Consider the following 16,953-nt stretch of genomic DNA (forward strand, 5'->3'; position numbering starts at 1 on the left):
CAATGCACACAAGGGGCAAACTTTGCCTGGAAACTAAACACATTTACTGATAGAAAGTCATCCCTTGTGTCATTTACAGACGTCTCTGGTTGTTTAGAGCAGCAACAGCATTTCTCTGCCTGCATAGCTCCTACTACTTACTGCTCATCAGGATGTGGATGAATAAAAACTAACACAAATAATTATTTGGGATTATACTTTTATAAGTGATACAAGGGTGCACCGGCCCTTTAAAGCAGTAAGAAATAAAAAATAAAAAAACGAAAGGGGGCAGAAGTGAGTAAGCAAAAAATCGACTTTAAGGAGACATTTTGTGTAAAAAATAAGAATGTACCAGTGCATTATACTCATTTAGATATAGAAGAATGGTGCTTAAAAAAAGTAGTGTTTCGGCTGATTTATTGAATATTTCTGCAAAAACCCTAATAATTCTTCCCTTCTCTTCCACTTGCTGCTCCCTGAATTCCCAGGCTGTGCACTCAGCTCACTGCACTGTAGGCAATAATTTCCAACAGTTCAAAAGGCTATGGCTATATTATGGTGGTGCTCTATCCAGAAACCTTGCTGCTTTACTTGGTTCCCTTGTTACATACGCCGAAAAAGAGAACACTTGATAAAGGAGGTTATACCTCCGAAACGTTGTGTTGGAGATCGAAATAAAAGCACTAAGGATTTAGCACATTTGCTATTTGTGTGTGTCATCCAATTTTTTCGGCACTGCACTGTAGGACAGGAACCAATCAGCAGCTAGCAGGACCTGATAGGGAACTGAAGCCTGTCTGTGCTTGTGTGACTGCAGGGCTGTGATTGGCTGTCTCCCTCCGACTGTGCTTCTGGCAGGGACCGTTAGGACACGCCCACCCCTCATTTGAAACACAGACAAGGACCAGTGAATATCTATAGGGAGCTCCAATAAAGGGGCTATTTTTAAAGATAATATTAATCTTCAGCACCATGTAAAAGCAACATCATATATCACTTATAATTGCCTACACAATTAGTTTTTTTTTAATTTATATTATATGTCTCCTTTAACTTCAGTTAGTGAGATTGGAGAGGGAGAGAGCAGGGCAGGAGACAAAGAGGAAAAATTGTGCCTCCTTAATGGAGCGAAGTGTGCATAGATATCCAGCTCCATAGATATCCAGGAGATTTCCTGTGTTTGTTTGATGGATAGTGTGATAAGTGTGAGGAAGCTGCTCTGATAATCTGCTGGGACTAATCTCACTGTACAGCCACTTCCTTGGCCACACAATGGGGAAGGGGATCTATACGCACTCAGTGTAACACAAGGACAATAGCTTTCTCATACACAACAGAAAGGTCTCATACATAAGAATGTTCTGCAAAATCCACCTACTTGTATACGAACAATTAAACAAGCACACACACAATTCATTCGATCTCTTATTGGCAGCTTGTGTAAGTAAAATGGGTTGAAATAAATAATAGCAATCGTGTATAGTGTATCCAGCAATAATTAAGCAGACAATGGAAATAATCCAGGCTTGAACTCCTAAACTCATAGGGAACCTGAAATTGGTCTCTCTCACACACACTAAATGTGATAATGTCATATAATCCTGTGGTGGAAATAGAAAAGGGACGATGTGAATTGTTCTTGGAAATCCTCTGCTTGGCCCGTCTGACCCTGCCTATAGATCCTGGATCAAAGGGCCGGCAGGCAAATAGAGTATATATATAATATTAAATAGGTGGGCTGCCAGAAGAAAGCAAAACCTATCGAACAGCTCTTTAACACTTTTACACTAATTCTACACTGATTCTTATGAGTTTCTTTTGGTCAAAACTGTCAAAATTCTAAGTTGATTCGAGTTTTTTTTTTAAAAATTTTCATTTGATTTTCGAAATTTATCATACTCTGGCCCTTTAAGAACTTTAATTCAACTATTCGCCACCAAAAACTTGCCGAATTGCTGTTCAAGTCAATGGGAGACGTTCAGGGATCAATTTTGAGTTGTTTGCAGCCTTCCTGACAATCGATGTTTTTAAAAATTTGAATTGAATTCGATTCGAGTTTTCGGGTCGATTAATTTTTTCAGCTCGGATTAATGTAGATTTTTCTAAATAAATTTCCATTGGTCGAATTTCGAATTTATGGGTGTTTAGGAGTATTTTTTTAAAAAATTCACGTGAATTTAAAATCTGATCTTTGATAAACTTGCCTCTAAAGTAGACGTAAAAATGAGTCTCTCCATTTGCACCAGGCTTCTCATGTGTCTGCACTTGGAGCGCCATTATAAGGGAGAATGCTCAATGTACCTGCTCCCTGCCTGACTTATTGGGGTATATTTATCAAAGAGTGAAGTTAGAGGTCACCACAGTCCTCTAGAGTGAAATTCCACCACTCTCCATTCATTTCTATGGGATTCTTAAAAGAGTATTTAGCAATGGGTGAAAGGAAAGTTCATCCTTTGATAAATACACCTTTCAAAATCCCCTAGAAATGAATAGAGTGTGACGGAATTTCACTCTAGAGGACAGTGATGACCTCTAACTTCACTCTTTGATAAGTATACCCCATTGTCTCCAGGTACAGGCACATGAGAAGGCGGATTCTGCATTTATTCTCAGTCGGAAAATCACCCCCCTGTGGCCATAGCCTTAAGGTGCCCATACACTGAGAGATCCGCTAGTTTGGCGATGTTGTCAAACGAGCGGATCTCTCCCCGATATGCCCACCTTGAGGTGGGCAATATCGGGCTGATCCGATCGTGGGCCCTAGGGCCCAAAGATCGGATCCTAACGAATGCCAATGGGCGGTCGGATCGCGGGACCGCATCAACAAATAGATGCGGCCGCGATCCAACGGGATTTTTTGTCCCATCCGATCGAGATCTGGCCGACTTTCGGCCAGATCTCGATCGGTGAAGCCCGTCGGGGGGCCCCATACACAGGCCAATAAGCTGCCGACACGGTCTGTCTCCAGCTTTTATCGGCCCGTGTATGGCCACCTTTAGGCTTTACTTTTCCGTTTAGGTGAAATTTGTGGAGACAAAAAAAATGAACTTTACCGTAACGGGATCCTCCAATGGGTTTTCAATCTGTGCCTGACGCAAGAAGACATTTCCACGACAAACACGCCACAGCATCCTCTCGAAGGTTGGGATCCTCTCACGATTAATCACTCCAGCCACAAAGCTGAAAAACCCATGAACAACCATGAAAACCCCAGACTGTAAGGGTATTAGAGAAGTATTATTATGTTCCACATAGAAGTTATTCCAATACCAGTGGAATGCACAACAGCTCTGTATTAGAAGGGAATTCTTTGCTTCAACTTACCCAAGTCTTAAGGGCGCTCCTCTTCCCATCTCACTGGGCTCCAGCAATGTGGAGGATTCTTCCAAAAGATCCGGATCCGCCATCTGCTGATGATGATGATGCAATTGAGCCTGGATTCACAAACCAATTAATAGCTAATCAAGGCAGTTAGTGGCATGCAGGGGCCATGTGAGGGATCAGCAGGAATGAGTATCTATGTATTAAGGCAAGCAATCTATACATTTGTCCCCAAATCTAGCAGCAGAATAGTAAAAATGTCATAGAAGGTACAAAGCTTAGTGTTATTCCCCAAACACATCTCATCTGTACACAAGCAGCACACAGCTGAACTGTCTATGACATTTTTGGGGAGAGAAATGTACTTAAAAGGTCCAATGGCTAGCTACATATCTATTTGTGTTGCTGTATAATTTATCATTTATTTAGGGTCATTCAATTTACAACATATCTGTGTGAAACAGAACAAGTACACAGGGAGTAGTGCATGCTGCACACATACAAATACTAAGTAATTATTCATAACTAGACCTCTATGTACATTTCCCTTATCTGAGGACAATGTGTAGCACACTGAACTATACTCCATTATGGCTGCTAGTCCCTAACACACTGGGCTCATTTATCAATACGGGCCACATTGGAACCTGGGCAGTAACTCATGGCAACCAATTAGATTCCAGCTTTCATTGTTCTACCAGCAGCCGGCTGAACAAAGCTGATTACAGACTGGTTGCATGAAGTCACAGTTCAGGTGCAAATGTGCCCAGTGTTGGTAAATGAGAATGACTGTGTCAGTATATAATGAGCATTCAGTGGTGTCACTTGCATTAATACATAGAGTCATAGGGAAGGCACGTTCTATATAGTAAAGCCGCTGAGCTGCAGAATGGCATAGGACAAGGCAGCAAAGGATTCTGGTTGCACTCATGTGCCGAGCATCATCCAAGGCTGCAAACTCTCACATCCATTTTATAGTAACGTTGCTTTGTCCAAGCAAGCATCCATTTTTAAGAAAAGGCACAGCACATTAAATGGATACTTTCAACAAATAACACTATATATATATATATATATATATATATATATATATATATATATATATATATATATATATATATATATATATATATATATATAAAATGAAGGAGTCCAGAATTTTCTGACAATTATGAGATGGCAATAATTATGACGCTACATCTGATCTACATTTAAAGGAAAACTATACCCTCCTGAACAATGTAGGTCACTATAAAAAGATATTGCATAAAACAGCTCATGTGTAAAACCCTGCTTCATGTAAATAAACCATTTTCATAATAATATACTGTTTTAGTTGTATGTGCGACTGGGCAATCATCAATAGAAAACTGCCATTTTAAAAAATAAGGGCCGCCCCCTGGGATCGTAGGATTCACGGTGCACACAAACAAACCAAACATGTTAGGTCACATGAGCCAATTAATAGACAGGGTTCTGTCTTTTACTTCCTCACTTCTTCCTGTTACAGTTAGAGCTGCACTATTTCTGGTCAGCTGATCTCTTCCTGTTACAGTTAGAGCTTCAGTATTTCTGGTCAGGTGATCTCTTCCTGTTACAGTTAGAGCTGCAGTATTTCTGGTCAGCTGATCTCTTCCTGTTACAGTTAGAGCTTCAGTATTTCTGGTCAGGTGATCTCTTCCTGTTACAGTTAGAGCTACAGTATTTCTGGTCAGTTGATCTCTGAGGCAGCACACAGACCATCATAAGATGGTGGCTCAAGGCAAGAGATGTAAAAGGACAATATTTACTTAAATATATATTCCAGTTTGATAAGATTCTTTCATATGCCACTTAATATGATAAAAACTATCTGTTGCTTAAATATTCATTATGGGTATAAAGTGTTCCCTTAAGCTGACAGCTGCCACGTCATGTGCAAGGTACTCTGTACTCAGTTTATGCAGCATTAAAGGGCAAGTCAACCCCAAAATTAACATTAGGCTTCTAAAATTAAACATAATTCTAAGCAACTTTTCAATATACATTTATTAAAAATATTCAGTGCTTTTAAAGGGGTTGCTTGCCTTTAAATGAACGTTTAGTATGATGTAGAGACTGATATTCAGGGACACATCTGAATACTGCATTAGACTCTGGTTAGGAAATGAGTGATTGCTGCAGCAAATATGTCATTAATATGTCACTAATAGGTCACTAATATGTCATTAAGCTGTACAGTCAAATAGGCCTGCATGAGGCAGGTCCCTAGAGAAAGCCAATGGCAGTGATGTGCTCTGGAAAGTTTAATATTAATATTAAATGTGTGACAACACAGAAACAAAGGACAAAGCAGCAGACATGTATGGAAACAAAGCAAAGCTGTTATTTTCATTGGCACAACTGCTGAATGTACTGGAGATAAAAGGAAACATACAAGAGATCTATGGCACATTCTCTTACACAGATAGGAAGAGGGGGGGATGCTTTTGTTCACACCAAACTCTCTTAGGGCTGAGACACGCTCAGATTTTAGGAGATTATCGCCCGACGACAAATCTCCTCTTCTTCAGGGCAACTAATCTCCCCAAACTGCCTTCCCGTCAGCTAGAATGCATATCACCAGCGGGATGGCACTCGGAGCGCTTAGTTGTGAGCAGGCCCGGATTTGGGGAAAGGCCACCTAGGCCCGGGCCTAGGGCAGCAGGATTTTAGGGGGGCGGCATGCTGCCCAACCACACCCACATTGATACAAAAACACTGGGGATGCGCTGGAGATACAATAATCTTTTAAATTTCCCCATTGATGATGAAAATTTGCATGAATAAAGGGGAGGGGACAGGGGTGACAAACGGCAGTGGGCCTAGGGGCGCCCACTATGTAAATCCGGCCCTGTTGTGAGGCAACTTTGGGCGACTTCAGAAAACGAAGCGCTGTGAGTGCCACCCTGACCACGATTTACATTCTAGGCAGCGGGAAGGCAGTTCGGGGAGATTAGTCGCCGGTGTGGGCAAATTGCTGATCTGACTTTAACTGCAGAGAAGGTGTCACAAAAAAAGCAGAATTGTGATTTTTTAATGGGAATTTAAAGGAGACAGTATAGATAGTATACAAAGAAATACAATTGTACAGTACATGAGCTGTTGGCTTAGTCACTTTTGACTGAGTAAGCAAAACGATAGGATATGTGTAGGGTCAAAACAGTTATCAAAACAAATAACATACGCTGCATTGGGCATTAGCTGCCTATGGGTCTCAGCAGGTCTCTCCTGTGATCCATGATCATTAGCCAGGAAGCCAAACTCGATGAAAAAGGTATATATACTGCCCTTCTAAATTGTGGCTTCTTTTATACATAATTTTAAATCAAGAATGCTTCATAAAGGTGTACTTCCCCTTTAAAACATTCATGGCACGCTAAAAGAAGAAATAAAAAACAATAAAGAAGGTTGCACCCTCACAAATGCAACAGCAATGTAATAAAAACATTCCTTTTAGCCTCATTTCAAAGATAAAGCAGTGTACGGAGTATAAGGCATCTCCGATTAAATGATTAACGGCAAAATAATCCTATTGAGTTTTTGCAGCCACATTCGCCCCATTCATTTAAGTCATTTTATCCAGGCTTCCTAGCAATATGAATACTAGATCTCATACATGTAATATGATTGGTCACATTTACACAGAAGCTTTTGATTTAACATGAAGAGCCCAATTGATCATTCATGCCTCTGTCACAGCAAACAGGAATGCTCAGCCTACTGAAGGATGCAGCCTATTTGATGGGAAAACATATGAACCCCAAATGTGGGATAGAAGTGGAGGGTGACAGAAGGGTTTTTGAAGAGATAAGCCACCTGCATGCCATTAACCCTTATTCTGCAAGCTAGGAAACCTATTCTGATTGGCCCCTTCAATACAGCTATACTTGCCATTCAGAATAGAGAGAAACCTGCTTGCTGCAACAAATATATAGCATTGTTTTCATAAACCATTTCATTTACCAATAAAGAGGTATTGACTGTCTACATTTATGGTTCTCTTAGAGGCACAGAGGAAAGCGACAACAGACGTGTTTATTCTTCACTTACCTTTGACACTTACATATGGAGTGCTGCACCTAATAATGTTTAAACCTACCAGACCTATACCATATCTATATATACAACTGCCTGCTCATTGTTTGGGCCCTGCCATTTTGGTTTATTTTTTATGGATTGTTGCCAAAAATAAAAGTGTCACCGGGTTTCAGGTGCTTTCTATTTTTGTCAAAAAATTGCTTGTGGAAGGGAAAAAAGCTTATTTATTTTAAAATCTATCCAGCACCAAGCAAAATCAATCGATTGCAGAAAAGATAAGCAAGATCAGAAAATCGCTTTCTGTGTCTGCAATGATTTGCCCAAACCCAGACAGGCAAAAATAGATCAGTCCTAAGGCTGGGATTCAGAGACACTTGCAGAACAATATGAAAAGGAAGAGTAGAACCTGTTCTCCCAAGATAAGTGCAAACTTGTTGTGCAATCAGAAGGTATAGCATTGTTAATCATAGAAGTGAACTGAACGTGCTGTATTAGTAGCTGAGGCTCTATAAAGATTATATCAAGCGTGTTGCATTTACTTTATATGTGAGTCTGTACTGGCGGCCCTACACTGTGTTAGCCCACGAGACCAGGGGTTAAAACCCCCACAGTTCTTTAACGGAGAGGTGTGGAAACGCTGACCTCATCAAAAAATTGCTGGGTTTTGCGCAGAATGAATTTTAACTCCGTCAGTTCAAGGAAGTTCCTCTTCAAAGCCTCTTGGTTTGTGTTTATTTCTTTCAGTTCAATCTCAATCTTTTCAAAATTTGCCTGTTTGGAATGAATGAAGAAAATCAAAATCATGAAGGAAGGAAGAAATGATTTAGGCATCAGTCAGGCATGCCTGTTGGGGGTCCCACGTACATGGGCGGATAAGTTGTCAATAGGTCTGAAAATATATAGAGCATAAGTAAGAGTGCTTGTTATTTATTTGCTTGCAAAATTACACTTAGGGGACAATTCATTAACTTCGAGTGAAGGAATAGAAGAAAAAATATTTTGAATTTCAAAGTGTTTTTTTGGCTACTTCGATCATCGAATGGGCTACTTCGACCACGACTTCGAATCGTAGGATTCGAACTAAAAATCATTCCACTATTCGACCATTCGATAGTCGAAGTACTGTCTCTTTCAGAAAAAACTTTGACCCCCTAGTTCGCCATCTAAAAGCTAACGAACCCAATGTTAGCCTATGGGGAAGGTCCCCATAGTCTTGGCTAACTTTTTTTGGTCGAAGGATAATCCTTCGATCGTTGGATTAAAATCCTTCAAATCGTTCGATTTGAAGGATTTAATCGTTCGATTTGAAGGATTTAATCGTTCGATTGGAAGGATTTAATCGTTCGATTGGAAGGATTTAATCGTTCGATTGGAAGGATTTAATCGTTCGATTCGAAGGATTTAATCGTTCGATTCGAAGGATTTAGTCGTTCGATTCGAAGGATTTAGTCGTTCGATTCGAAGGATTTAGTCGTTCGATTCGAAGGATTTAGTCGTTCGATTCGAAGGATTTAGTCGTTCGATTCGAAGGATTTAGTCGTTCGATTCGAAGGATTTAGTCGTTCGATTCGAAGGATTTAGTCGTTCGATTCGAAGGATTTAGTCGTTCGATTCGAAGGATTTAGTCGTTCGATTCGAAGGATTTAGTCGTTCGATTCGAAGGATTTAGTCGTTCGATTCGAAGGATTTAGTCGTTCGATTCGAAGGATTTAGTCGTTCGATTCGAAGGATTTAGTCGTTCGATTCGAAGGATTTAGTCGTTCGATTCGAAGGATTTAGTCGTTCGATTCGAAGGATTTAATCGTTCGATTCGAAGGATTTAATCGTTCGATTCGAAGGATTTAATCGTTCGATTCGAAGGATTTAATCGTTCGATTCGAAGGATTTAATCGTTCGATTCGAAGGATTTAATCGTTTGATTCGAAGGATTTAATCGTTCGATCAAATGATTATTCCTTCGATCAAAGTATTTGTGCAAAATCCTTCGACTTCGATATTCGAAGGATTTTCATTCAAAGTCGAATATCGAGGGTTAATTAACCCTCGATATTCGACCCTTGATGAATTTGCCCCTTAGTATTTCAGCCCATATCTCTACACAGGTTTTAGGTGTTTTCAGGCACTAAAATCGACTTATTTACATGACATTCTATGAAGTGCAGAGGAGACAAGAATACAAAGGAGGGCAATTATTTCCCTTGGATATTAACACAAAGTAATCAGCTAATGGGCTGATAAAATACTCTGGATCACAAGAAGTTATTATTGAAAAAACATTATTTCTACTGTAGGTTAAGCACGTTCTTTAGACATTTAGTCATTTTGAATGTGTTGTAGTACAGCCTGAGGCTGCTCATTGGCAAACTATAAATATGTCACAAAGGTGCAGAAAATGTCAGTAATCGCTCATTCTGCACCTCCGACAAGATTATATACATTTTTCACGTTGTTCCCAAAATAGATTTGCTGAACATGAAGATGCAATGACGCCAAGTGACAGAGATCGTGTGGGTGTCAAACAAAAACTAAAACTGAAAGACTAAAACATTCCCATTACTTACCTCAAGGTCAATAATGTCCCTAGGAAAGGGGACTTCTGGGTTCTCGCCAGTGTCAAGGATTGAAATATTTGCTTTCTTCACCTCCTTTTCCACAAACCCTACAAGGATTCATTCATTAGTATTTTGTACACACTGCACCAGAAATGCAGTAACATCAGAATATCGTATAATTACACAGGAAGGCCTATTTTCTTTTCTTTTAATTCAAAATTCAAATTTGTGCCTGCCGCACAGGGCTGATCCTATCAAATGTGGGGCCCAATTGGGAACATGTTGGCGGGGCCCCTAGACAAAGTGTTGCTTGCTACTGACACACCAAGTATTTAGGAAAATAAGGGCATACAGGCACAAAATAGAAAGGAAAGGGGCAGACAAGGTAAGAGAGTGAGAGGGATGAAATAGGGGCACATAATAGGGGCACACAGGGTAAGAGTGAGAGGGAGGAAATAGGAGAGTGGACTGGGCCAATTAGTTTGGGGCAGGCTGGGCCGATTCAGCTTGGGAGCAGGCTTGGTTGGATTGGGGGCAGGCAGGGCCTATCAAGGTTGGAGGAAAGCTGGGCCTATGAGAGTTGGGGGCAGGCTAGACCTATGGAGTTGGGGCATAGGCTGGCTTATCAGAGTTGGGGGTGGGCTGGACCTATGGATTTGGGGATGGGCTGGACAAAGTTGGGGGCAGGCCAGGCAGCATCATGTGCTGAGGGAAATATTATCTGTGGTGCGGGACCCCCAGAGGTGCGGGGCCCTATTGGGCCCAACTGGTCCAATAGGCCTAAGGCCGGCCCTGCTGCCGCATTCCTGTCCCTGACCTTGGCACCATACTGGCAGCGTGAATACACATTGCAAACTGTAAGAGGAAGCAGAAAGCACATGCCACCATGTCAGAGTTGTTAAGAGATGGAATTCTGCATCTAAAATGTATCTGAAATACATACGCAGTTTACGGTCCATTTCTTCGCATCTTCGGACCTCATTGACAAATTTCCTCTGGAATACATTGACATCTGGATTTAACTGGAGATGGGAAAAGCAAATAGACAAAGAGATGTTAGGATTGGAATAAAACAAGCATGTCATGTGATACATCGTCACGAATTCTTTAGTGCCCAGAAGCATGGGTAGGTTTATAGCAACTACTGCCCTCAAAGGGCAAAAAAACAAGCCCTGCATGATACCATGAACCTGTAGTATGAACTATACATTTAGGGGGTTATTTATCAAAATCTGAAAATATCTGAGTGTTTTCTGAAAACTACTCCCATCAAATCTGCACGGGTTTTTTTCCCCTTATTTATCAATACATTTTCCTGAAAATTTCCTGTGCGGGAAAAAATCGAATCCACAAAATCTTCGGGTTATTGCACAAAAAATATTTTCAGGACTTCTCCCATTGACTTACATGAACTTGGCAGGTCCGAGTTGGAATACTTTTTTATTCGGACTTTTAACACCCTCAGGGTTTAATAAATTTTATAGTAAAAAACCCCAAAAACTCTAATTTTTGGCATTTGGACCCCCTTAGTCTCCAGTGCACAAAAAGGATAGTAGTAACCCTAACACAAAAACATCCAGAGAAGGGTGACAAAGCTATTAAAGTGTACCAATGAAATAAGTTGACTAAGATGACATTTCTTACACTGGAGAAGAGGCCCATGGGGGGGGTATTGGAATATTAAAGGGGACCTGTCGCCCTAGGATATAAATCCATATCATGTTAGTTGAGCAAAAAAATATTTACTTACACTACATTTATTATCTCTTATGTGTACACTAGTAAGTGCCTCTCATACCTACAGGTCTGTGGTCTATTGATTAATTTAGAATTCATATGTATATGAAGTTTGCAAATAAAACATATGGTTTTGTGGGGTTAATACACAGGCAGTGTTGGCCAATGTGCTAGATGGTGAACTTACATCTCTAAACTGGACTTTCCCCAGCTCTCCCAGTTCACTAACACAGCAATAAGCAGCTTCAGACTGAAGGAAAAGCTGGGCCAAGGTCATCTCCTCACTTCGGAAGAGTTCCCCCATGGTTTCTGGATTCCTTACTACGGTTGTACCTAGAAGAATAGAAAAGAATATATTGAAATATATAGACCCATCTCAGCTCTAGTTCTATATAACAAGGGCTGTCACATTTGGTTTCCGCAGAGAATAACAAAAGTGAAACACATAATATGAATGGAGAACAAAGTATCACAGGAAGGTAAGAGAACGTCTGGGTATAACTAAAGTTACATATTCACACATGTGACTAAACAACCACTCGCACGGATGGTTCAACTTTAAGTTAACTTTTAGTATGTTATAGAATGGCTATTTATTTATTTATTTTTATTTTCAGTTGCATTAAAATTTATTATTTTTGTACCAAAGATTAAATTTACATATATATATTTATATATCTACAAACACACACACACACAGGGACATGTAATCTTAAAATCCTTCATACCAGTATTATCCAGTTTTTATGTATAGTGAATATGTTAGAATGGCTATTTATAAGCAACTTTTCAATTGGCTTCATTATTTAATTTCTATAGTTTTTGAATTATTTGCCTTCTTCTTCTGACTCTTCCCAGCTTTCAGATGGGGGTCACTGACCCTATTTAAATACAAATGCTTTGTAAAGCTACACATTTATTGTTACTACTACTACTGCTACTTTTTATTTCTCCTCTTTCTATTCAGGCCTCTCTTATTCATATTCCAGTCTCTTATTCACATCAGTGCATGGTTGCTAGGGTAATTTGGACCCTAGCAATCAGATTACAGAAAATTGCAAACTGTAAAGCTGTTGAATAAAAAGCTAAATAAGTCAAAAACCACAGATAATAAAAAATCTAAACCAATTGCAAATTGACTCCCAATATCACTCTCTACATCATACGAACAGTTACATTAAAGATGAACAACCCCTTTAACTAGACGCATGAGCAATGGCCATTACTTTCTACATTTATCATGGACTGAAGCTTTAAGGAAAACAAAGTAAATATATGACGCTCTTTCTGCTAGAATGGAAGGGCTCTGATCAAGCAGCTCTGGTACTATATGGCCTTACCAATTTTACAGTGGCCCAAAAAAAACAAGAGCAAACTATGGAATGAGATTTATTATGCAAACACAAAGATCTTGTCTCCTGGAGGCTCCTGGATCTGTAGAGCAGTAAGATTTACATAACGACTTCCCATTATCTTTACAGTGGAAAGCGAGTATCTCGTTCTGTGACATTTCTGATTATGAGATAGTATAATAATAGTTTAGATATTATATTACCACTCAAACTCGTGTAACAAACAATAAAAATGATAGAAGGAGTCAGGAGCTTGTCGTATGCCATCACAATAGTGAAAAGGTTTGTTCACAGATTTATATCAGAATTTCCGGAGCTGATAAAATGAGATGAACGGCTGAACTGCATGAAACTGCCGCTATTTAGAAACAAACTTGTCTCCATACACTCTCCTTGCAGCAAGCTCCTGTGCAGCTCTTCAAGCCACTCTGATGAATTACACACTAATTACACGCTAATTACACGCATTAATTCAATGCAATCAGCCTGGATCTGCTGACAATTGCAAGATTCTCTTAAGGTTGTACCAACAGCCGTAACTGATCTAATCCAAGTGATCTGGACACTAATGCCATTACTCACACCAATTGTATTTACCATTCATTTCCATTTAGGGCTCTTACTCACTTGCGTTCTGACCTGCGCTCCCCTGCATTCTGTTTTTTGTCGTTCAGCCGCAGGGGAGCGCAGGAATAGACGCATGTCATTATTTCAAATGTGCCTGTACTCACTCAGGCGCGTGTAGGCGCCGAACGCAGGAAAAATGCAGCATGTTGCGTCTCAACCTGCGTTCGGCGCCTACACGCGCCTGTGTGAGTACAGGCACATTTGAAATAATGACATGCGTCTATTCCTGCGCTCCCCTGCGGCTGAACGCCAAAAAACGGAACGCAGGGGAGCGCAGGTCAGAACGCAAGTGAGTAAGAGCCCTAATACTGGTGCCCGTGATCACGCTGGGATTTTGGGGAACACAATGCATTGTGGGTACAACTCATGGCACTTTACAAGAGAATTCTGAGTTGAATAAAAGAGGAGTAAAAGCTGGTGCATTGTGTGTATTTAGCCATTTCTGTAGAATGTGAAATAATGGTACAAAGGAAGGCAGTTATAAGAAAACCAAACTTTTCCTTTGGCCCCACGCTCAGTCCCATGATCAGCAACTGACAAACCCAAAAATACAGTCATCTTTGTTATCAAAGTGGAAGAGGAGATTTGCTATATGAGTTTAACTTCAGCCTCATTATTACACAGACATATTGGGACAGAGAACTAGGATTACTTGCAGGTGAACATTTCAGCGATGATGTTCAACGTATGTAAATTGTGACCAACACACAAAATATCTTGGGGGGTCAGAGCCTCCTGGGGTTGGGTAAGGGGTTATAAAGGGGTAAAAAACTGAAAGAGTGTCAGCATCATGTTAAATGTTTCCTAAAGTTATTAAAAATGGCCAAATAATTAGTATGGATCATGCATTCTCCCTTTTCTTTTAAAACACCAAAAGCCTTGAGCCGGGTATGTGATACAAGTTCCACTGATTTGGGGTGATCACCAAACAAGTGTGTCTTTATCTGATCAAGCCACCAACATGCTGGGCCAAATGGACATTATCCAATAGTTTGTCCTCTGGACAGAGACACACGTGGAGATTCTGCGAGATTTAGTGACCTGCCAACAAATGCCTCTTCTTCGGGCAACTAATCTGCCCAAATTGCCTTCTCACCGGCTACAATCTAAATTGACAGCGGGAAGGCACTTGGAGCAAGTTTTCATGAGGAAACGTCGGTAGGCTTTGGAAAACGAATGAACGATGAGTGTCATCCTGCTGGCGATTTAGATTCTAGCTGACGGGGAGACTAGTTGCCCAAAGAAGAGGCGATTTGTCGCTGGGCAACCAATCTCCTGGAATCTCCACGTGTGTCTCTGCCCTATGGAGAGCCACCAGTAAGGTACCACATCAATGTCCTTGTTACTTGGGACCATCAAACCTGACACATACAGTATATATATATATATATATATATATATATATACACACACACACACACTTCGGCTATTCAGCTTGACATAGTGTTGGGCTGGCTGTCAAGGAGGCCAAATACATACACAAATTAACTTCCAATGAGGCCGGACTTTTATCAACATGTGTATGACCAGCTTTACTTTATTTTTGAAGATGACAATTTAGATAATTAAGATGACTTGCCTGCCCCTGACAGATTTGGGCCACACTGTGGGCTTGTTTGTGTGACCAGACACCTGAGTTTCACAAGGAACTTTCAATAGAAGTGATTTGGAATATTTAGCAAACAGCCACATCCCCTCCTATGAAAGAACATAAACAGACTGTAAAGCTCCTGGAAAATTGTGGAGTGCAAACAAAAAGACATGACGAGTTTTGTTTGAGAATGACGACTGGCAGTCACACACTACTAGATGGGCAAATGTCAGTGGTACGTGCCACGTCTGTCTATCTCCAGGGAGCAGTTCTATATATATATATATACAGTCTGTTGAGTGAGCGCACTCTTACCGGATTTCAAACGAAGTGGGTGCGTTGGTCAAAGTATTCTTGTACACAGTAGTAAAAGGACCCGCACTCCAAGTTTTATGTGAAAAAAGTGCTGAATTTTATTCACACGTGCATATCCAACGTTTCGGTCCACACTGGGACCTTTCTCAAGGACTTGAGAAAGGTCCCAGTGTGGACCGAAACGTTGGATATGCACGTGTTAATAAAATTCAGCACTTTTTTCACATAAAACTTGGAGTGCGGGTCCTTTTACTACTGTATATATATATATATATATATATATATATATATATATATATATATATATATATATAGATATATATCTCTACATATATATATCTCTACATATATATATATCTACATATATATATATCTACATATATATATATATATATATATATATATATATATATATATATATATATATATATATATATATATATATATATATATATATATATATATATTGTAATCATCACATACTGCAGTACAATCAGTATATAGAAACATGCAACGGGGAAAGACCTGATAAACAGACTGTGCAAAGAGCATATTCACAGGCTATTTAACATTCCTTAAAAAAGTCACAAAACATGTATGGAACCTGTTATCCAAAAGCTAGGAACCTGGGGTTTTCCAGATAAGGGATCTTTCCGTCATTTAGATCTCCATACCTTAAGTCTACTAAAAAAAAATGTAAATATGAAATACAGTAAAGCCAATAGGCTGATTTTGTCTCCAATAAGGATTAATTCTATATTAGTTGGGATCAAGTACAAGTTACTGTTTTATTATTACACAGAAAAAGGAAATCAGTTTTAAGACTTTGGATAAAACATAGTCTATAGTAGACAGCCTTTCTGTAATTGGGAGCTTTCTTGATAATGGGTTTTCCCATTCCTGTACTTTGTAATGAAATCAATGACCACCTCCATTACAGAACAATTGTAGCTCAGCTGTATCATTGGGCAATATCTTTTGTCCACAATAGCTTAGTTAGTAGCCCAAGAGGCAGGTCCATTACATTCAAACCTGTTCCCATTGTCCTGTATGGCAATTGGCTGTAAGGGATTTATCAGTATCTTGAACATTTCTGGAATTCTTAAAGGGGTGGTTCACCTTTAAGTTAACTTTTAGTATGTTAGAAAATGGCTAATTCTAAGCAACTTATCAACTGCTTCATTTTTATATATATATATATATATATATATATATATATATATATATATATATATATATATATATATATATATATATATATATATAGTTTTTGAATTATTTGCCTTTTCCGTCTGACTCTTTCCAGCTTTCAAAAACACAAATGCTCAGTGAGGCTACAAATGTATTGTTATTGTTTATTCCTCATCTTTCTATTCAGGCCTCTCCTATTCATATTCCAGTCTCTTATTCAAATCAG

The 16,953-nt window shown here is 39.5% G+C and overlaps 1 protein-coding gene across 8 annotated transcripts in view; it reads right to left on the reverse strand.

Annotated features, from left to right (window-relative positions):
- The window catches only part of atp6v0a1.L (ATPase, H+ transporting, lysosomal V0 subunit a1 L homeolog), a 39,470-nt gene that overhangs the window by 17,686 nt on the left and 4,831 nt on the right, over positions 1-16,953 (reverse strand). For 4 of the 8 annotated variants that reach the window (XM_041577362.1, XM_018234076.2, XM_018234074.2 and 1 more), the window contains exons 2-7: positions 11,839-11,984; positions 10,858-10,936; positions 9,924-10,021; positions 8,005-8,133; positions 3,307-3,416; positions 3,036-3,162 (exon numbers count right to left, since the gene is read on the reverse strand). In XM_041577362.1, coding sequence (XP_041433296.1) covers positions 3,036-3,162; positions 3,307-3,416; positions 8,005-8,133; positions 9,924-10,021; positions 10,858-10,936; positions 11,839-11,955 — 660 coding nt within the window. In that variant the 5' untranslated portion in view covers positions 11,956-11,984. Of the gene's footprint in view, positions 1-3,035; positions 3,163-3,306; positions 3,417-8,004; positions 8,252-9,923; positions 10,022-10,857; positions 10,937-11,838; positions 11,985-16,953 lie in introns of those variants that run through there. The other 4 variants (XR_005964229.1, XM_018234078.2, XM_018234077.2 and 1 more) reach the window with 3 other exon arrangements.

This window comes from Xenopus laevis, chromosome 9_10L (genome assembly GCF_017654675.1).
Source record: "Xenopus laevis strain J_2021 chromosome 9_10L, Xenopus_laevis_v10.1, whole genome shotgun sequence".
Taxonomy (NCBI): domain Eukaryota; kingdom Metazoa; phylum Chordata; class Amphibia; order Anura; family Pipidae; genus Xenopus; species Xenopus laevis.